This window comes from Octopus bimaculoides, chromosome 29 (genome assembly GCF_046866305.1).
Source record: "Octopus bimaculoides isolate indiv1 chromosome 29, ASM4686630v1, whole genome shotgun sequence".
NCBI classification, from domain to species: Eukaryota; Metazoa; Mollusca; class Cephalopoda; order Octopoda; family Octopodidae; genus Octopus; species Octopus bimaculoides.
The window spans coordinates 15,021,854-15,044,353 of record NC_142956.1 but is presented as its reverse complement, the minus strand read 5'-3'; the positions used below and the strand labels follow the sequence as shown (position 1 = coordinate 15,044,353).

Below are 22,500 nucleotides of genomic sequence, written 5' to 3'. Positions count from 1 at the left end.
GGTAGAAATGTTAGCACGCTGGGCGAAATGCTTAGCGGTATTTCGTCTGCTGTTACGTTCTGAGTTCAAATTCCACCGAGGTCGACTCAGCCTTTCATCCTTTCGGAGTCAATTAAATAAGTACTGGGGTTGATGTAATCGACTTAATCCCTTTGTCTGTCCTTGTTTCTCCCCTCTATGTTTAGCCCCTTGTGGGCAATAAAGCAATAAGAAACGAAACCAAATCAGACAACTGGAGTCTGGTGCAGCTCTCTAGCTGACCAGTCCCAGACAAACCATCTATCCCATGTCAGCATGGGAAATAATGATGATAATGATTTTACAATATACAGTAATACCTTGATATATGAGTTAATCCCCAGAGACCGCTTGTAAAATGAAAACTTGTAAAGCAGAGCAATAATTTCCCATAGTAGCAATGTTCACCATCATCATCGTTTAACGTCCACTTTCCATGGTAGCATGGGTTGGACGATTTGAAAGAGGACTGGTGGAGCCCGAAGGCTACACCAGGCTCCAATCTGATTTGGCAGAGTTTCTACAGCTGGATGCCCTTCCTAACGCCAACCACTCCGAGAGTGTAGCAGGTGCTTTTACGTGTCACCCGCACGAAGGCCAGTCAGGCGGTACTGGCAACGGCCACACTCAAAATGGTGTATTTTATGTGCCACCCGCACAAGAGCCAGTCCAGGGGCACTGGCAACAATCTGGCTCGAAAATCCTACGAAGGCCAGTCAGGCGGTACTGGCAATGGCCACGCTCAAAATGGTGTATTTTATGTGCCACCCGCACAAGAGCCAGTCCAGGGGCACTGGCAACGATCTGGCTCGAAAATCCTACGAAGGCCAGTCAGGCGGTACTGGCAATGGCCACGCTCAAAATGGTGTATTTTATGTGCCACCCGCACAAGAGCCAGTCCAGGGGCACTGGCAACGATCTGGCTCGAAAATCCTACGAAGGCCAGTCAGGCGGTACTGGCAATGGCCACGCTCAAAATGGTGTATTTTATGTGCCACCTGCACAAGAGCCAGTCCAGGGGCACTGGCAACGATCTGGCTCGAAAATCCTATGAAGGCCAGTCAGGCGGTACTGGCAATGGCCACGCTCAAAATGGTGTATTTTATGTGCCACCCGCATAAGAGCCAGTCCAGGGGCACTGGCAACGATCTCGCTCGAAAGTCCTTACACATGCCGCGGGCACAAGTGCCAGAAAGGCGACGCTGGGCACAGGTGCCATCCCGATTTCGCTTTCGCTTGCCCCAATAAGTCTTCGCAAGCTGAGTTTCGTGTCCAATGTTATAAATTGTAATTCGTTCCCAGAAAAATATTTTACTTATAAAATTTGTAATGCTTGTAAATAAATGGCAAGAAAACAACGGTAGAATGTAAAGAATGTTTTATGTAAAATAAAAAGAATGTCGAGATAATTTATAATAAAAAAAATATTATTATAACAATCGTTTTTTGAATCACTTTTACTTGCACTAGACTCGTGCACACCATCACTTGTAGATGCGATTGCTGATTCACAAACACTCGTAGACAGATTTGAAGATTTCTTTTTATAAAAAAGTCTAGAGTTGTTTGTTTAGAAGAAACTTTTTTTCGCTCTCTATAAATGTCTCGGAGTGGAGGCGCAACGGTCCAGTGGTTAGGGTAGTGGACTCGCGGTCATAGGATCGCGCTTTCTATTTCCAGACCGGGCGTTGTGAGTGTTTATTGAGCGAAAACACCTAAAGCTCCACGAGGCTCGGGCAGGGGATGGTGGTGAACCCTGCTGTACTCTTTCACCACAACTTTCTCTCACACTTACTTCCTGTTTCTGTTGCGCCTGTAATTCGAAGGGTCACCCTTGTCACACTGTGTCACGCTGAATATCCCCCAAGAACTACGTTAAGTGTACACGTGTCTGTGGAGTGCTCAGCCACTTACACGTTAATTTCATGAGCAGGCTGTTCCGTTGATCGGATCAACTGGGACCCTCGACGTCGTAAGCGACGGAGTGCCAACACAAATGTCTCGATAACATGCATAAGCATTTGTCATGGTAATAGAAACTTTTGTATTTCGTTCAATATTTGGATCTTGTGCTTGCAAAATAAAACTCATAAACCCAGAGTCTCATAACGTGGGTCCTCGCAAAGGTAAGGTATTACTGTATTTCAGTAATTTTTATTAAAACTATCAGTAAGTGATGATCACTAATGTAGATATAGTTGTGGTTAGAAAATTGGGATCTAGTTCAAAACGGGGGCACCCGTATTTTCTTAACGAAACACTTTGAAACTTGGGACACTGGTAGAATGTGTCGTATAAAACATCTTTTACTCTTAGTCTTCTTAACAAAAAAACCTACATCGCAAGTTATTTCATGTTAAAGTTGTCGTATTTCTGTAATTTCAACCAACCACTGACGTCTATTTAGCTCAATAGAGTTACTGCTGGGCGGTCATAAAAATGTTATTCCCTGTGACATATTTCATCCGGTTTAATCGTAATTTATACACATATATTGTTTATATAATAAATTACGCTGCGCGTATCTATGTGTGTAACAATTTTAGAGTTCGGATTCTAGAGTTAGGGTTAGTTTTAGGGTTAAGGTTACGGTTAACAGTCTAGTTAGGGTTAGGGTTAGGGGATTAATATGATATACACCGTTACAGCGCTAACTGTTTTCAACTGAATAGACGTTAGTGATTAGTAGAAATTATCGAAATAAGACAATTTTTTTACATGAAATAAATTCGAATACAAAAATTTTTTTCTGTTCTATAACACAAAATAGATAAGTATACGAAGTTTGAAAGTCTTTCGGTACCAAAAACACTACATAAAACATTAATGAAAACTGGTGCCCCCGTTTTGAAATAGATCCCTAAATTGCTCTCACACCCTATCATATCTTTTCATGTGTAAATACATTTATTGTTATATAAAATATTGCTTTTACAAAAACCCTTCTGATGTTGACAGTTATTCTTCTGTGTGACTACACACATGCGTAGTCAACTGTCTTTTTCGAACAAATGATTTGCTGCAGACATCACAGTTATAAGGCTTCTCCCCTGTATGAATGTGCTTATGTTCGATTAAATGAAAATTTCGAGAGAATGATTTACCACAAATATCACAACAATATGGCTTCTCTCCTGTATGAGTTTGTTTGTGTTCAATCAAAGTATGATTTCGAGAGAATGATTTACCACAGATATCGCAATAGTATGGTTTATCTTCTGTATGTATGTGTTTGTGTTTGGTTAAATGATGATTTTCAGAAAATGATTTACCACAGATATCACAGTGATAAGGTTTATCTCCTGTATGAATACGTCTATGTTCAGTCAAATTACCTTTCTGAGAGAATGATTTACCACAGATATCACAGCCATGTGGCTTCTCACCTGTATGAAGACGTACATGTGTACTTAGGCTACTGCTTGTAGATAACGATTTGCCACAGATGTCGCAGGTGTATGGTTTCTCTCCAGTATGACTGCGTATGTGTTTTGTTAAGCTACTACTTGTAGAGAATGATTTACTACAGATATTACAGTGATATGGTTTATCTCCTGTATGGATACGCATATGTTCAGTTAAGTTATGGCTTCGAGAGAATGATTTACTACAGATATCACAGTGATGTGGTTTCTCTCCTGTATGTATTTGTTTGTGTACAGTTAAGCTATTTCCTTCAGAGAATGAAATACCACAGATATCACAGTGATATGGTTTCTCTCCTGTATGAATGCGTATGTGAATAGTTAAGGTACTTTTCTGAGTGAATGATTTACCACAGATATCACAGTGATATGGCTTCTCTCCTGTATGAATGTGTTTGTGTTCGGTTAAGTGGTGAGTTCGAGAGAATGATTTATCACAGACGTCACAATGATATGGCTTATCCTTTCTGTGAATAAGTTTGTTAGTAGTGAGGCCATCTTTTTGAGAGAATGACATTTTACAAATACTACAGTGTTATATTTTCCCAATATTTTTTGACATCAATCAATCCACTGTGGTTTTTATTCAACCATATTCTCACACAAATGTTTATCTAATTTTCCTTCCTATCACAATATATATTTTCATTTTCAAATGTTTATATATTTTATTCCAAATATTTTCTCTGTTACATTTCCATCAACTGCAGTCTTTGTTAATATTTGTAGATGTTGCAAACTCCTTCATAATCCGATTTTAATTAGAATCAAAAATCATCTTGTATACATTCCTGTCAATAAAACAGAGACATTTTACAATTAATTTCAGTACATAGAAAATGTTTCACTGTAATTCTACTTGGAAACAGGTAAGGGCTGGCAACAACAAAACTGGGAAATCAGAGTGCAAGGAAGGCATTGGCCCCTCTTTACCCATGCCCCACCTAAAAAAGACATATTATACCTTATGGGAATCAGGGTGATCCTGGGATTGAAAATCTGCCCTTCATTTGGTTCTTGAACATCCAGCATTGAGCTCAGGACTGGTTGAGGATTTATTGTGTGCTAACAGTTGAACATTCAAATTTAAAAAAACAAAAAACTCCCAAAATTTGTGAACCTACAAGTTTTTCATTTAAACTGAATTTAAAGTAATACCATATTGGTAGGGTACCACTAAATGCTTTATTATTATTGCTAATCATGGGGAAGTAATTCAGACGCTCAGACGCTATAAGAAAACGAGATGTCAGTGTTAACATATTTAACAGCCTGTCCGATCCACATGGTTTCGGGTTCAATTGCACTGCATGAAACGTTAGTTACGTGTCTACTGCTATATCTCTGGGTCAATCAAAGTCTTGGTGCGTGAGTGAGTCTTTGTGTTTGCGTACATTCCAGTAACTTAACAGTTTGGCAATAGAATAAGTACCCAGGCTTAAAAAACACAATGGGGTAGATTCGTTTGACTGAAACCCTCTAGGGTGGTACCCCAACATGGCTGCAGTAAAGCGAGTAAAAAGGGTAGAGATCTTTGTTTTGACGGGGATTTTTCCAATTTTTTTTTTTTCACCACACTTTTTAATGAGGAAAACAAACTTTGGAAATTTCTTTTCTTTCCCATATACACCCCCCCCACACACACACACCAGGGCCCTCAGGTTGGATAGCCAGAAAAAGAATAAAAAATAAATATTTCATAACTTTTAAGGGCAGATAGTAAAACACTTGGAAATGTTTACCATTCTATAATTTAAGTATACGAAAGGCATAGAGCTGGTAGAATCGTTAGCACGCTTAGCAAAGGCAAGAATGCCGTAATAAATGCTTAGTGACATTTCGTCCGTCTTTTACCTTCTGAGTTCAAGAGCACTGTGGTCGATGTAATCAACTCACTGACTTTCCGAAAATTGCTGGCTTTGTGCCAAAATTTGAAACCTTTATTATAGGTACATTAGAGGAAAGTGAAGTTGTACATCAAATTTCTCGACACCCTAAATGGTAATTTACAGAATGGTCTAAGAATAAACTTGTTGATTTAGGTTGTTATTGTTTAATTACTGATATCAGACAATCAGTGACGGACAATAAAGATTTAATATCGATCTCGGACTTAGCAACATTAACAACTTGCAATTTTGTCTGGAGCTTTCAATTATCCATATTCACTGATTTCTACTAAGGTAATATGTTATTATATCTTACCTGTTTTGATAAATCAATGTTAAATGTGAAAAATTCTTTAATTACAACCAAGGTGCGACTTGACAGCAGATATATATATATATATAGTTTGACATCAGGAATATTATAAATCCAACACAGAAAGAAAAACGAAACGTAGAACAAAAAAACTAGAAACTGTCACGGATATAGAGATTTCAAAATTCTATTGTTTTTACATTTTATATAAATTTTTCTGCAGTGCAATACGTTGGGAAGTATATGTTTATTATACATTTTAAGTGAAAATTTCAGAAATAATATACACATATAAATATATGCTTCTAGCTGTGTGTATACGGAAACATCTGTATGTTTCATTCCACCCTGTTTCAATTCTCTTTTATCTCAACTTTCTGTCATCAAATTGTATTTCCAGTTGAATAATTCCTTGTTCTAGTTTCGTATTTTTGTTATAACCCACACATTAAAAAAATATATATATATATATAAATCACATTAACAAGAGATAACCATATCTACACATTTCATTTAGTTCGATGATAAACAGTCTGTCTATTTCTAAATATACTTTGGAGTAATTGCGGGTATAAAAATGAAAGAAATGTCAAACCTAGTTCAGTAGAGAATTATTTTTTTTACTACGTTTCGTTTTTCTTTCCGTGTCGTTTTTTTAATATACCTGCTGTCAAATTATTTGCTGTTAAGTCGCACTCGGCTGTAATTAAATATATTTTTCATTAAATACTGATTTATCATAACAGGTAAGATATATTAACATATTTTTTAAAAGTCGATGAACAGGGTAATTGAAAGCTCTAGTCAAAAATGCGAGTTTTTGATGTTGCTTAGTCAGAGATCGATATTAATTCTTTTATTATCTGTCACTAATTGTCTGAAATCAGTAATTAAACACTAACATTCCAGACCAACATATTATTCTTGACTAGTGGTTCTCAACCAATTTTTGCCTACGGACTCCCTTTAATTCCTATTTTTCTCTGACGGACTGTCATAGCTATTCGATGATGTTTTTTTTTTTTAAATCCCATTATATTATAAATATTGTTAAGAATTGTATAAATAAATTGTTAAAAATATCTTGTGCATTGATTGTAGAAGTATAACCAGTTTATTGGACGTAAATTTTAACAAAATCTTTTGTGGAACCTCAAGGGTCGTATGGACCGCGTTGAGAACTGTTTTCGAGACTTCTATAAATTACCATCTATGGTTGTGCAGAAATCTAATGTAAAGCTACACTTTCTACGAACGGGCCTATAATAATAATAATAATAGAATGGTAAACATTTCCAAGCGTTTTACGATCTGCTCTCAAAAGTTATAGGATATTCGCTATTTTCCTATTTGACGTTCGTATTGTGATGGTGATCCAAAAAGTTTATTTCAAAACAACATTTCTTAATTATTAGTGGTACACATAACGATCAGCGAGTAAAATATGAGGAAAAATGTTCGACTTATTTTGAATAGAGTCTCGCCTTGGGCACATTCGAGACTTCTTCAACGATCCACGGCCGGCAAAACCAAGTAATACAAATCACTGAATCCGACGAAGATCGAACCAGTGTCGTAATTGCATGGCTTTCATTGAATATCTGCTGACCTGTAAGTATTTCGTTAGAATTCATAATAAAACGAGGAGCAACAAGACATCCATGATACATGTTAATCGAGTTGAAATGAAATTGAAACTAAAACAAAATTCGATTTTATGAACGCCAAATAGGAAATTATCGGATATTCTTAATACACACCGTTAAATATGTAAACACTAACATCTCTGTTGTTTTTATTGTGGTGTCTGAATTATTTTTTATGTCAATAATTCTACCCTTCACCCTACAATATATGTACAGTTTTCTATACTTCCGTCGTGATTCCTTGCTCACTCCTTGGACAAGTACCGTGAAGGCTACATGTTCCATATAAGTTATTTTATTATATATGGAACGTTAATAACGTCATGTTGTCACAAACTTAGCCAAACATTAAACAGGTTCTGTCAGTGTTAGAAATTGAAGTATAAGGCGGGGGTGGGTACAAAGAGAGTTACAGCAGTTTTCGAAAAAAAAGAAGAATTTTTTTTACAAATATTCACTATCTTAGGCGTAGGAGTGGCTGTGTGGTAAGTAGCTTGCTTACCAACCACATGATCCCGGGTTCAGTCCCACTGCGTGGCACCTTGAGCAATTGTCTTCTACTATAGCCTCAGGCCGACCAAAGCCTTGTGAGTGGATTTGGTAGACGGAAACTGAAAGAAACCCGTCGTATATATGTATATATATTTATATATATATATATATATATGTTTGTGTGTCTGTGTTTGTCCCCCCAACATCGCTTGACAACCGATGCTGGTGTGTTTATGTCCCCATAACTTAGCGGTTCGGCAAAAGAGACCAATAGAATAAGTACTAGGCTTCTAAAGAATAAGTCCTGGTGTCGATTTGCTCGACTAAAGGCAGTGCTCCAGCATGGCTACAGTCAAAAGACTGAAACAAGTAAAAGAGTAAGTAAATGACCTTCTCCAAATGCATTAAAAACACTATAACATAGTCAGAAAAACATTTCAGAAAATTATCTCTCTTTTTGAGACAAATTTAGTTAGGGCAAAATGAGTAAGACAAAATAAAGTAAATTTGCCTGGTTAGTTTTCCAGAATTACATTTGAGAAGACTCATGCACATCAGTATCCATCCACAAACATCAGAAAAATCAGAAATGCAACAAAAATTTAAAGTATGTAGGTCAAGTTGAAAGAGGATCTTGGTAAAATGGCAATATGATATGTAATTAATGAAACTTGACTAAATCTAAAAACTCAACATAAAATATTCTCTGTTGCATTTTGACAATCTTCTGGAGTGTCTCTCTTCCTAATATATTTCTGCTGTTGTTGTTGTTGGCACTCCGTCGCTTACGACATCGAGGGTTCCAGTTGATCCGATCAACGGAACAGCCTGCTCGTGAAATTAACGTGCATGTGGCTGAGCACTCCACAGACATGTGTACCCTTAATGTAGTTCTCGGGGATATTCAGCGTGACACAGAGTGTGACAATGCTGACCCTTTGAATTACAGGTACAACAGAAAGAGTGAGAGAAAGTTGTGGTGAAAGAGTACAGCAGGGTTTGCCACCATCCCCTGCCGGAGCCTCGTGGAACTTTAGGTGTTTTCGCTCAATAAACACTCACAACGCCCGGTCTGGGAATCGAAATTGCAATCCTATGACCGCGAGTCCTCTGCCCTAACCACTGAGCCATTGCGCCTCCACTATATATATTTATGCACCATGCAGTTAAAGAGAAGAAATTATTGAAATTACTCAATACTCATTTTACCCCATTTTTGACATAATATTTTGAAACTCGAAAATTCTCGAATTAGACATTAGTATGGGAAAAGAATCGACTTGGAATCCAACAGATAAAAGAATATTTTATTAGCAACCTCAATTGCAATCGGGTCAAAGTTAAGAAAAAATTTCTTGAAAATAAAGTACCTGTCACCTGAATATGTTCCAAACTCTCTCAACTTCAACGACAACTATGCTGACCAATTTTGGCTCCCAAAAATAATGCAAGAATACAAAACGATGAGTCAAAGGAAATGCTAGAAGGAAAATAATGAAAATTCAGAAATTATTCATTTTGCTCAACCCCAACCAAATGGAAGTTATATTACCATCAACTTAGCTAAAACATCACCATCATTTAGCATGTGTTTGCCATGCTGGCATGGGTTGGACGGTTTGACTGAAACTGTTAAGGTGGAGAGCTGCCCCAGTCTGTTTTGGTTGGTTTCTACAGCCTGATGTCTCACCCATACTGGTTGTCAATACTGGTTAGTAGACATGGCCTTTGCATTTTTCAATGCAAGGATCCTATAAGGCATGCTACTGATCAGATGACGAATATTCTCTTGTGGAATTTCTTGCCAAGTTTCATGCAGTAATCTCAAAAGATCTGGCTTTGAGGATGCTTTCTTGTTCTTTTTACGAAGTGTCCTGTCTGTTTTACGAAGTGTCCTGTTCAGTCGAGTTCATATCTGGTGTCTGGCTTGGCCATGGAACCTTTTTAATGCCATTCTCTTCAATCATGGGTTTTTTTTAGCTGTGCGTCAAGGAGCCCCATCTTCCATAAATAAGGAATCTTCTTTTATCATTTCACAATTGGAGAAGATATCAGAAGGGGTCCTTGCTGCAGTATGGACACATATTTATCTGAGTGTATGTTTCCTTCACACTCCACCAGCTCTGATCGACCGTTACTCCAAATTGTTCACCAGACCATCACAGAATAGCCACCATGTTTCATTGTTGGCTGCAATCTTTTCACATCAAATTCTTGATCACAGTTTCCAGACCCACACTCGACCACTGTCAGAAAATACAGCAAATCCGGACCCATCAGAGAATATGATATTGGCTGGTCGAAGAAGTGGCTTCCTTCTTGCTGCTGTGCCATAGTAGCCAAGTTTGTGGAGATATCTGACAGCTGTTCTGAGACTGACATCAACTTGTTCTGCTATGTTAGAGGCCTTGCAATGAGGATTATCCTCCACACTTCTCTTAACAAAGCGAAGGGTCATGTCGACCTGGGTGAGGTGATGTGGACTCCTACTCCTCTCATGAATTGCACAATCACTCTATTAACTGTAGAAGTGAGACCCCAAAGTTTTCTGCAATCTTATTCTAAGTCCACCTTCACATTGACCCACAATACGGCCTCTTTGAAATTTGGACAGTTCCAAGGCTTATTTTGTATTTGGCATGATTAAACAGTTAATATTGAACCTGGGACATAAAAATGTCAATTAATAAAAAATATAAACCATTTCAAGTTAAACATAAAACAATGTTTTATGTGGTGTCTATTTACTTCTGCCATGTCTGTGCACACACACACACACACACACACACGCACGCACACACACAGTGGGCTTTTTTTCAGTTTCTGTCTACTCCATCCACTCAGAAGGCTTTAGTCAGCCTGAGGCTATAGTAGAAGTCACTTGCCCAAGGTACTACACAGTGGGACTGAACCCAGAACTATGCGGTTAAGAAGCAAGCTTTTTATCACGTAGCCATGCCTGTACTATATCTGTATTTATAGTTTATAAAAATTTAATAGTAAAATGTATGTTTTTAATCTCTGCTTTTTAAGTATTGTCTATATCTTATATTGTTTTTATATTATTTCAGAATATCAGATGTCAGAGACATAAAAGGAATTTTTACTTCAGATACATCTTCAATATTGATCAGCCTTTAAAGACTCAAGGAAGACATTATACATCATAAATATAAACCTGTTTATATAACATAATCTGTGGTGAATTCCAGTGAAATATATCTTCTGAACTGAGGTTAATAGCAATATTTCTCTACTCTGCTGTCTGGAATATATACAGAATGATATTGGATTCTAATTGAACTTGAACAAATCTATGAAGGAGTTTGCAAACGTCTTCTGATTTTGACCAAGATCAGAAGTGATCAAAAATCATCAGCATCATCATTGTCATCATCATGTTAATGTCCACTTTTCTATGCTTGTAAGGGTCAGGCAGATTTTTTTACAGCTGGCTGCCTTTCCTGTCTGCAACCCTCATCAGTTTCCAAACAAGGTGATATTTTCTCATGGCTGGACGTGTTTTCATGGACAATTAGAGAAATGAATAACACTGCTTGTATGACAGTGGTACTCGTTTACAACTATAATGTGATGTCCAGACAAGGGGATAGCAGTAGAAATATTTCCGTCAACACAGAAATATATGAAAAAAGAAAAAAAGAAGTAAAACAAAGAGAAATGTTTTTAACTTATGGTAATATAGAAAACATTACAGAACAATGAATTATGTGACAAATGAAAAGGATTATTTTTATTAACTGAAGAGAAGATGGATTCTACAGAAAATCCAACATATTCTGAAATCTGTAAAATGTCTTTCCCTCAAAATTATAGCCTTACCACTCACCAACATTTTCACTTTGGAGAGAAGCCATATCATTGCAATGTCTGTGGTAAGTCTTTCTCTCAAAATTGTGACTTAACTAAGCACAAACGCATCCATACCGGAGAGAAACCATATCGCTGTGATATCTGTGGTGAATCATTCTCAGCCAGCAGTACCTTAACTACACACAGATACGTTCACACGGGAGAGAAACCACATGTCTGCGACACATGTGGCGAAGCGTTCACTCAGAAAGGTATCTTAGGTCAACACAAACGTATTCATACAGGAGAGAGACCTTATCTCTGTGATGTCTGCGGGAAAGCTTTCTCTCTAAATAGTAACTTAACCAAACACAAGTATATTCATTCAGGAGAGAGACCATTTCACTGTGACATCTGTGGTAAATCATTCACTGAAAGTAGTACTTTGACTAAACACAAACGCATTCATACAGGAGAGAAACCCTACCCCTGTAATATCTGTGGTAAATCATTCTCAGGAAGTAGTCATTTAATTACACATAAGTACATTCATACAGGGGAGAAACCGTATCACTGTGATATTTGTGCTAAATCGTTCTCTCAACTAAATGCCTTTAGTAGGCACAAGCGCATTCATACCGGAGAGAAACCATATCATTGTGATATCTGTGGTAAATCATTCTCAGCAAGCAATGCCTTAACTGCACATAAATATATTCATACAGGAGAAAAACCTTATGACTGTGATATCTGTGGTAAATCATTCTCTCAGATAAGTACCTTGACTAAACACAAATTCATTCATACAGGAGAGAAGCCATATCATTGCAATATTTGTGGTAAATCATTTGCTCTAAATGGTCACTTAACTAAACACAAATATATTCACACGGGAGAAAAACTATATAAATGTGATAAACCCCTCTCTCAAGAAGTTAGTTAACCAGACGTTTATTTTTTTTTTTTTATGGCCGGGTTCCAACCTGGGTCGCAGCAACAAAGACCACTCACCATACTTCTTGGTCCGTCATCACTGCCTCAAGGTCCTGGATACATTTCGGGCCAGTGTCTGCGATCAATGTAAGTGTGATGACGTTTTCCTCTTCCAACATCTCCATGAAGTGCGTTCCACAAGAGTAATTTGGATGCTCTCAACTATGGATAGCGCACGCAGTGACCAGATAGTCACAGCCATCTTTGCCTGATTTTCTCACTGATTTTTGGCTGGTCTCTGTAAAGGCATTCATTTGTCTTATGTTGCTGCCATTTCACATTTAGGGCCATTTTTAGCATCATTGCATGGCAGCCATGTAGTCTGTTTGATAATTTCTTTGTTAGTGTCCATGTTTCACTGCCATAGAACTGTATCAAGATCAAAAGTCAATCTGTGAAAGAAATAGATCTGATAACCACATTAGTTATACATGTACATTGGTTAGTGAAGGTGTGTGGCTTAGCAGTTAGGTTAGTTGGCTCATGATCGTGAGGTTGTGAGTTCAATTTCCAGCAGCATGTTGTGTCCTTGAGCAAGACACTTTATTTCACATTGCTTCAGTCCACTCAGCTGGCAAAAATGAGTAATATCTGTATTTCAAAGGGGCCAGCCTTGTCACATTATATGTCATGCTGAATCTCCCTGAGATCTACATTAAGTGTACATGTGTCTGTGGAGTGCTCAGCCACTTGGACGTTAATTTCACATGCAGGCTGTCCCATTGATTGGATCAGCTGGAATCCTTGTCGTTGTAACCAGTGGACTGCCAGCTTTTATTGAAGATGTGTGTCTTAGTTGTTAGACTATTTGGCTCACGATTGTAAGGTTGTGAGTTCGATTCCTGGAGGCATGTTCTGTCCTTGAGCGAGACACTTTACTTCATGTTGCTCCAGTTCACTCAGCTGGGAAAAATGAGTTGCACCTGTAACTCAAAGGGCCAGCAGCCTTAACACATTCTGTGTCATGCTGAATTTCCCTGAGAACTACATTAAGGGTACATGTGCCTGTGGTGTACTCAACCACTTGCATGTTAATTTCACAAGCAGGTTGTTCCATTGATCAGATCAACTGGAACCCTTATCATTGTAACCAACGAAGTCCCAGTTTTTAGTGAAGGTCTCTGACTTGGTCGTTACAGTATTCAGCTCCTGATTGTAAGGTTGTGAGTTCAATTCCCAACGGCATGTTATGTCCTTGAGCAAGACATTTTATTTCACTCAATTGGCAAAAACGAGTTGTACCTGTAATTCAAAAGGGCCAACTTTATCACATTCAGTGTTATGCTGAATCTCTCTGAGAAATACATTAAAGGTTTATATGTCTGTGGAGTACTCAGCCATGTGTGTGTTAATTTTATGGGCAGGCTGTTCTGTTGATTATATCAACTGGAACCCTTGTTGTCATAACTGATGGTTGCTAGTTTGTTTTCTTTTTTATATATATATATATATATATTTTTTTTTTTTTTTGTGCGGGTGGCACATGAAATGCACCATTTTGAGCGTGGCCGTTGCCCATACCGCCTGACTGGCCTTCGTGCGGGTGACATGTAAAAGCACCCACTACACTCTCTGAGTGGTTGGCGTTAGGAAGGGCATCCAGCTGTAGAAACTCTGCCAAATCAGATTGGAGCCTGGTGTAGCCATCTGGTTTCACCAGTCCTCAGTCAAATCGTCCAACCCATGCCAGCATGGAAAGCAGACGTTAAACGACGACGACGACGATATATATACATTGGCAAGATCAATAACTATTGTGATATTTTTAATAGATGTATTTTTTTAGAATATTGGGAAATATACACATCTGAGTATTTTGTAGACAAAAGAAAAACATTACTGTTTATTTGACATTGTGCGTAAATAGATTTTTTATGTGTTCAAGTCGTTGGACTGCGGCCATGCTGGGGCACTGCCTTGAAGAATTTTTAGTCAAATGAATCGACCCCAGTACTTATTTTGTTTTGTAGCTTGGTATTTATTTTATCGGTTTCTTTTGGTGAACTGCTAAGTTATGGGTCATAAACACGAATACTGGTTGTCAAACAGTGGTAGAGGACAAAACACAGACACGCCCCCCCCCCCCACACATATATATATATATATATAGAGAGAGAGAGAGAGATATACAATGGGCTTCTTTCAGTTTCTGTCTAGTAGATCCACTCACTAGGTTTTGGTCAACCTGACGCTATTGTAGGTGATACTTGCCCACTGTACCAAGCAGTGGGACTGAAACAAACTTCTTATCACACACACACACACACACACACACATTATATATATATATATATATATATATATATATATATATATATATATATATATATATATACATATATATATATATATATATGTATACACACACGACAAGCTTTTTTAAGTTTCCCTCTGCTAACATGGCTTTGGTCAGGCTGTGGGAGACATTTGCCCAAGGTGCCACACTGTAGGACTGAACCCATAACCATGTGGCCGGGAGGAAAACTTCTTACCACACAGCCACACCTGTGCCTGAGAAATGAGATGAGAAATATATCATCATAAAATGAGTGATAACATCTCCGTCAAATTATTATGATAGAAAAAAAATGCACAAACTGTAAATAAAAAATATTTCATCAGACCATATTAGGATATATAAATGCCACATGCATTTTTCATTTACCTTATCTTCTATTGGCCATATTGATCTTGGTATTTATTTTTTAAAGCCTGATACTTATTTCATCAGTCCTTTTTTGCCAAATTGCTAAGTTAGGGGATGTAAACACATTGACACTGGTCATCAATTGGCAGTAGGGGACAAGCACAGGCACAAAGCACACACACTCTCTCTCTCACACACACACACACATACACACCCGCACATACACATGATGGGCTTCTTTCAGTTTCTACATACCAAATCCATTCACAAGGCTTGTTGGTACAAAGCTATAATAGAAGATACTTACCCAAAGTGCCATGCAGTGGGACTGAACCTGGAACCGTGTAGTTGGGAAGCAAATTTCTTATCACACTGCCACACCTTATATATATATATATTTTGTTTTGTAATTTTATCTATTCTATGGTTGGTAAGATCGTAATCATTTTACCATTTCTTGTAGCAGATCAGAAAGAAAGTTCCATCATATTTTTGACTTGATCACTTTACGGGTACGTTTACAATATTCATAGTAGAATATGCATTAGTTTTTGCATTCTAATGTTTTATCCTCTATTTGCGGATTACTTCATGCCAATGGTTCTGAACTGGGGTCTATATAACCCCTGAAGGTCCATATAACATTTTTGGGGGGTCCACGTAACAAAGTAGTTAATTGAAGATCCACAATAGTATATTTTAAGGGCCTCTGGAAAAAATTTAGATGTATGTATTGGTATGTATCACAAGAAACATGTAGGTTTCCTTCTCTTACATTTTACATAGTTCAATCTTCGAACACCAAATGGCTATGGGGACCCAACAGAAAATAATAATCAAAAGGGCTCCACACAAGCAAAATAGCAAATTGGGGATCCACAATAATATTTTAAGGGCTCCTGTAAAAATTTTGTTTTAGGTGTATGTATTGCAAAAAACAGGTTTCTTTCTGTATCATTTTACCCAGTTCAACCCACACAAATTAATGTGTTAAAACATTAATAAATAACATTCTATAGAACTAGTTTTTAAACATTGAATGGCTGTAGGGGTCCACCAGAATAAAATAATAATTTAAGGGGGTCCAAGCTAGCAAAATAGTAAATTGAGGATTTGGTGTAGTATCTTAAGGGCCCATGATAAAGCTTTGCTTTAGATGTATGTATTGGTTATGTATTGCAAGAAACAGTTTGGTTTCTTTCTCTAATATTTTACAGAGTTCAACTGACACAAGTTAATGTGGGAGAAACAAAATAGGAATTTTGAAAGAAGGATCTATAAAACTAGTTTTTATGTTAAATTCAAATTACGACAAACGAAGTTTGCCTTTAGAAGCGTTGAGATGTCTTTTAGAAAGTTAAAGTGATTTTTTATTCTGCGATTGAGAATTTAAAAAATCACTTCTTTAACTTTCTAAAAGACATCTCAACGCTTCTAAAAGCAAACTTCGTTTGTTTATTTACGTTTGTCGTAATTTGAATTTAACATATGAGAGCGTCTCATAAAGCGTGATTTATATATCATAATTTGCAGAGGAATTTGTAGTGGGTAGTTTAGCTTAATCGGTCAAAGCATCGTGACATGTAATCATGGGGATGTGAGTTTGAGTCCACAGCTAGCCACCTACACTTTTCTCTGCAAAATAGGGGTAGTTTTTATGTATTAAATGGTTATAGAGCCCACCAGAACAAAATATTAATCAAAAGAGGCCCACACGAACAAAATAGTAAAATAGGGATCTGTGGTAGTATTTTAAAGGTCCATGAAAAAATTGTCCTTTAGTTGTATTTATTGCAAGAAACAGTTAGGTTTCCCTCTCTAATGTTTTACATAGGTCGACCTACAGAAGTTAATGTGTGAAAAAGCAAAATAGGAATTTTGAAAGAAGTTTCTATAAAACTAGTTTTTAAACATTGTATGACTTTGGCGGTCCACCGGAATAAAATCGTAATCAAAAGGGGTCCATAGATATGAATTATGATCATGTAATGTCTATTGTCCAGGCTGGTATGGGTTGGACGGTGTGACCCGAACTGACAAGCTGGGGAGTTGCACCAGACTCCAGTCAGATTTGGTGTGATTTCTATGGCTGGATGCGCTTCCTAATGCCAACTACTTTGCAGAGTGTGCTGGATGTCACATGCATGTAACAAAATGCTGAAGATTTCCCCTCAGAATCGTCCGCATAAACGAAGATGAGATGTGCACCGCCATCTTGTGCTGTGAGCAGTGAATGCAACGAGGCATATGATTGGTCGACATAGGAATCATCTTCCAAAATGCAAATTAAACGACCATGCTGGTTGGTTTATGATTATTCTGGAAAATTACTTATTTTTCCCACATTTTCTCAATTTTCTATAAAATCTGCTACTTTTACGCTTGGCTCGTTTGAGGGATGACTTTTATTATATTTCTAAGTAATACATTAGAATTTGAGGTGGTTACCTGATGGTGGTCATAAAAAGTCGATGTTTGGGGCTTTGCATTTACTAAATTGATGGGATTATGTTATTAATAATGATGGGAAATATCTTGATTACATATGTCTGTTAAGGCCAAAGAAGCATTTCTTTTTGTTCCATCTTGAAAACAACAGAACTTTCTTTCTATCAGACAGTGAGCTGGCAGAGTCGTTAGCATGCTGGTCAAAATGCTCAACAGCATCTTGTCTGTCGTTATGTTTTGAGTTCAAATTCTCTCAGGGTTGACAGCTTTTCGTTCTTTCAGGATAGATAAAATAAGTACCAGGTGACGACTGGGGTCAATGCAATTGACTTACCCCCCTCCTCTCAGATTGCTGGCTTTGTGCTGCCAAAATTTGAAACCAATATTTACATCATGATTCCTTCATTATCATGAAGCTGAATGTTAATTTGTAAATGTCACTGTAATCTTCCACTTAATTATAAATGTAAAATAAGGTGGCAGGCTGGCAGAATCGTTAGCACGCTTGGCAAAATTCTTAGCGACATTTTATCCATCTTTACGTTTTGAGTTCAAATTCTACCCAGATCGACTTTGCCTTTTATCCTTTCAGGGTGTGTAAAATAAGTACCAGATGAACACTAGGGTCGATGTAATTGGCTTACCCCCTACCCCCAAATTGCTGGTGCCAAAATTTGAAATCAATATAAATTTAAAGTGATATAATTTATGAATAATTATCATCAATGTTTTTTTTTTTCATGTCCATTCTGAATGCTGGGTTTGATATGTATGTTTTACAAAATATCACCACATTTTCTCAATCTTTTATTTTCTGACTGTGAAGCCCAGAATTGTTAGTTTTTTTCTTTTTTTAATCTTGTTATTCTTTATGGATATGTTTTAAATAAACTGAAATTTAAATAAAGCTGATTTTATACCCAAATTATTTTGTTATTTTGTACATAAAACACCCAACCGTTAACTACAGAATTCACAGATTTGATCAATGTGTGGTAAAAGTTTCATGTTTCTCCAAACTGATCCTGTCTAACTGTTCAGTTGAAACTTATATGTTATTTGTTGACATTATTTGATTAAAAAAATCAATATTAGTCATTACCTGTCGCTATGCTTTCGGGTAACGACCTAGTCAAGATGAAATAAATCCTTCAGTAGAAGCCTACTACAATAATTACATTGATATGCTCAACAACATACTGCTTTTCTTTTTCTTGAAACAGATTTTAATTCTATTTTTCACACACACGCACTCTCTCTCTCTCTCTCTCTCTTTCTCTCTCTTAACAACAACTTGTCATTATAGTGAAAGCCTTTTCTTAAAGCTTGTGCTGCCTTGTCTATATGTTGAAAGACATTCAGAAATGCACACACACAAACAGCCAAAAAGATAACCATAAGTTGTATATATATATATATATATATAAGGTTTTTAAACTTTTAAATTTTCATATTCAAAAGAGACAGAGACTTCAAATTCGATATATCGATTTATTCACCACTCTATGTTAACATTTCTGTGCCAAACTTTGGATTTAGACGTTTGGCACTTCTTAATAAATCGATATATCGAATTTGAAGTCTCTGTCTCTTTTGAATATGAAAATTTAAAAGTTTAAAAACCTTATGATATAAATATAAACTGTGAGAACGACCCTTAAGGAATCTAACTAATGATCTCCTAAGGTAAGTTCTTATGCTATATTGGTAACGGTTGCTACATCCTCTGGGAAAAAAATTATTATATATATATATATATAGAACCAAATTCGATGACTGGCACCTGTGCCATTGGAGTGCTAAGAGCACCATCCGAGCGCGATCATTGCCAGAGCAGCTGTCTGGCTTCCATTCAAGCGAGGTCGCTGCCAGTGCCGCTGGACTGGCTCCTGTGCAGGTGGCACGTAAAAAAACACCATTTTGAGCATGGCCGTTGCCAGTACCGCCTGACTGGCCTTCATACCGGTGGCACGTAAAAGCACCCACTACACTCTCGGAGTGGTTGGCGTTAGGAAGGGCATCCAGCTGTAGAAACTCTGCCAGATCAGATTGCAGCCTGGTGCAGCCACCTGGTTCGCCAGTCCTCAGTCAAATCGTCCAACCCATGCTAGCATGGAAAGCGGACGTTAAACAATGATGATGACATATATATATATATATATATATATATAGTTATGTTTTTGAAATATTTGTTGTGTTGACAGGCTGGCACTTAAAATTCCCACATTTTAAATCAAAACTTGTTAGTTACTATAATGGCAACCCTGTCTATCTTTATCTATCTATCTATCTATCTATCTACACACACACACACACACACACACACACACACACACACACACACACACACGTAGAGTTCAGCCAACACAAACCTCACCTGGGTTCTTTAGATGTTTACCAAATATGAAAGTATCATCTGACTGGCAAGACTTCTGGCGTTCAACCCAGCCAACCAGCCAGCCAGCCAGATAGACAGACAGACGCACACACACACACACAGAACTTGACTTAACTCGCTGCCAGCATACTTACATACAGAGCTACTTCTGTCTGTCTCTCTCTCTCTCTCTCTCTCTCTCTCTCTCTCTCTCCCTCTCTACTCCACCCTCCCCGTCTCTCTCTCTGCATGCATAACGGTAGCCCGTGCTTACCAAACTTGGCATTTGCTATAAACACTGAAAGAAAAGCGAGTTGGTTGGGACGGCAGCGTGTATAAAACCGCGTACATACATACCTTCTCTCTCTCTTTCTCTTTCTCTCTTTCTTTCTCTTTCTCTTTCTCTCTCTTTCTCTTTCTCTCTCTCTTTCTCTTTCTCTCTCTCTTTCTCTTTTTTTCTCTTTCTCTCTCTCTCTCTCTCTCTCTTTCTTTCTCTTCCTCTCTCTTTCTCTCTCTCTTTATTTTTCTCTCTCTCTCTCTTTCTCTTTCTCTCTCTTTCTTTCTCTTTCTCTCTCTTTCTCTCTCTCTTTATTTCTCTCTCTCTTTCTCTTTCTCTTTCTCTCTGTTTCTCATACGCGCGCGTGCACACACACGCGCACACACACACACACTCTCACTGTTTCTTTCCTTCTTTCTTTCTTTCTTTCCCCCTTCTCTTTTTCTCTCACTCAATATATATATATACATACATACATATATATATATATATATATATATATATATATATATATATATATATATTTAAAATGGGGAAGGCCGGTTTACGGGATCACCTTTGGTTTCCCGTCCATAAGGGGTTTAGCTTTATGACGTATCGTCAGATCCCCAAAACCTGTTGACCGAAGGCCTCTTAAAAATATCTTTACTTGGGCCAAAAGGGTTTTTGGGATCTGACGATACACCAAAAGCTAAACCCTTTATGGATGGGAAACCTACAGTAATCCCATACTGTGTGCCACCTGGGCAAGGTTCTTCTGTTATAGCCCCAGGCCGACCCAAATCTTTGCAAGTGAATTTAGTAGACGGAAACTGAAAGAAGCCCAACGTGTATATATATATATATATATATATATATATATATATATATATATATATATATATATATATATGTGTGTGTGTGTGTGTTGTGTGTGTATATATATGTGTGTGTTGTGTGTGTATATATCTATGTGTGTGTGTTTGTGTTTGTCCTCCCCCACCACTGCTTGACAACCGGTGTTGGTGTGTTTGCGTCCCTGAAACTTAGCGGTGCTGGAAAAGAGACCGATAGGCTAAGTACCAAACTTTAAAAAATAATAATAATAAGTACTGGGATCGATTCATTCGGCTAAAAATTTAAGGTGGTGCTCCAGCATGGCCGCTGCCTAATGACTGAAACGAGTAAAAGATATATATATATATATGATGGGATTCTTTCAGTTTCCGTCTATTAAATCCGTTTGCAAGGCTCTGATCAGCTCATTGCTGTTGTAGAAGACACTTTCTCAACAAGGTGCCACATAGCAGGACTGAACCCGGAACCATGCGGTTGAGAAGCAAACTTCTTACCACATAGCCACGCCTACGCCTATGTACGTATACTCTTTACTCTTTTACTCTTTCAGTCTTTTGACTGTGGCCATGCTGGAGCACCGCCTTTAGTCGAGCAAATCGACCCCAGGACTTATTCTTTAGAAGCCTAGTACTTATTTTATCGGTCACTTTTGCCGAACCGCTAAGTTACGGAGACATAAATACACCAGCATCGGTTGTCAAGCTATGTTGGGGGACAAACACAGACACACAAACACATATACATACATATATATGACGGGCTTCTTTCAGTTTCCGTCTACCAAATCCACTCACAAGGCATTGGTCGGCCCGAGGCTATAGTAGAAGACACTTGCCCAAGATGCCACGCAGTGGGACTGAACCCGGAACCATGTGGTTGGTAAGCAAGCTACTTACAACACAGCCACTCCTACGCCTATAGAAATAATTCTGTGTGTGTGTGTGTGTGTGTGTGTGTGTGTGCACCAAGTGGAATTTACGAATCAGAGAAAGAAAACCTTTATTTAAAGGTTTTGGAACGCTGGAAAGACACCAGAGCGATGGCAATCGGAAATGGTTGTCCCACAAAATATACAAATATTCGATGTTTGAAAGTGTTTCGGTACCAAAAACACTACAAAAAAAATGTTGCCCGTCAAACCCCAAAGATCCATTCTTTTCCTTCCTCCTCTCTTCATCTGCTTCTCCCTGCCCCCTCCTTTTATCATCGTCTTCTTTTTCTCCTACTCTTCCATGTTCTTTTCTTCTTTTTCTCCTACTTCCTCTTACTTTTCTCTTGTATTCATCTTATCTTTCTCCTCTTTCCTTCTTCTTCCTCCTCCTCCC

The 22,500-nt window shown here is 37.8% G+C and overlaps 3 protein-coding genes and 1 long non-coding RNA gene across 8 annotated transcripts in view; 3 read left to right on the top strand and 1 right to left on the bottom strand.

Annotated features, from left to right (window-relative positions):
- Positions 1–18,609, top strand: part of LOC106867470 (uncharacterized) — a 25,311-nt gene extending 6,702 nt beyond the window's left edge. The window contains exons 1-3 of one of the 4 annotated variants that reach the window (XM_089345627.1): positions 6,262–6,391; positions 7,061–7,256; positions 10,855–18,609. In XM_089345627.1, coding sequence (XP_089201753.1) covers positions 11,556–12,539 — 984 coding nt within the window. In that variant the 5' untranslated portion in view covers positions 6,262–6,391; positions 7,061–7,256; positions 10,855–11,555 and the 3' untranslated portion in view covers positions 12,540–18,609. Of the gene's footprint in view, positions 1–6,254; positions 6,392–7,060; positions 7,811–10,699 lie in introns of those variants that run through there. The other 3 variants (XM_052978003.2, XM_089345628.1, XM_052978004.2) reach the window with 3 other exon arrangements.
- LOC149130362 (uncharacterized) overlaps positions 1–22,500 on the top strand; it is a 253,238-nt gene that overhangs the window by 113,912 nt on the left and 116,826 nt on the right. The gene's annotated exons all lie outside the window — the stretch shown is intronic.
- LOC106867478 (uncharacterized) lies at positions 1,382–6,036 on the bottom strand. Of its 2 annotated transcripts, none has more exons than XM_014912362.3 (2): positions 5,649–6,036; positions 1,382–4,234 (listed from the first exon to the last, which is right to left on the bottom strand). In XM_014912362.3, exon 2 carries the CDS (start codon positions 3,958–3,960, stop codon positions 2,977–2,979), a length of 984 nt encoding a protein of 327 aa, XP_014767848.3. In that variant the 5' UTR covers positions 3,961–4,234; positions 5,649–6,036; the 3' UTR covers positions 1,382–2,976. The 2 variants fall into 2 exon arrangements, with proteins under 2 accessions (XP_014767848.3, XP_089201755.1); XM_089345629.1 differs by lacking the exon at positions 5,649–6,036 and adding an exon at positions 4,408–5,637.
- LOC106867483 (opioid growth factor receptor-like protein 1) overlaps positions 22,031–22,500 on the top strand; it is a 95,634-nt gene continuing 95,164 nt past the window's right edge. Inside the window, exon 1 of the mRNA XM_089345633.1 lies at positions 22,031–22,054. Within this exon, the coding sequence (XP_089201759.1) occupies positions 22,046–22,054 (9 nt within the window). The 5' untranslated portion in view covers positions 22,031–22,045. The remainder of the gene's footprint in view (positions 22,055–22,500) is intronic.

Coding starts and splice junctions, on each gene's coding strand:
- LOC106867478 (XM_014912362.3), bottom strand. CDS start 3,960: ATGTCATTCTCTCAAAAAGATGGCCTCACTACTAACAAACTTATTCAC.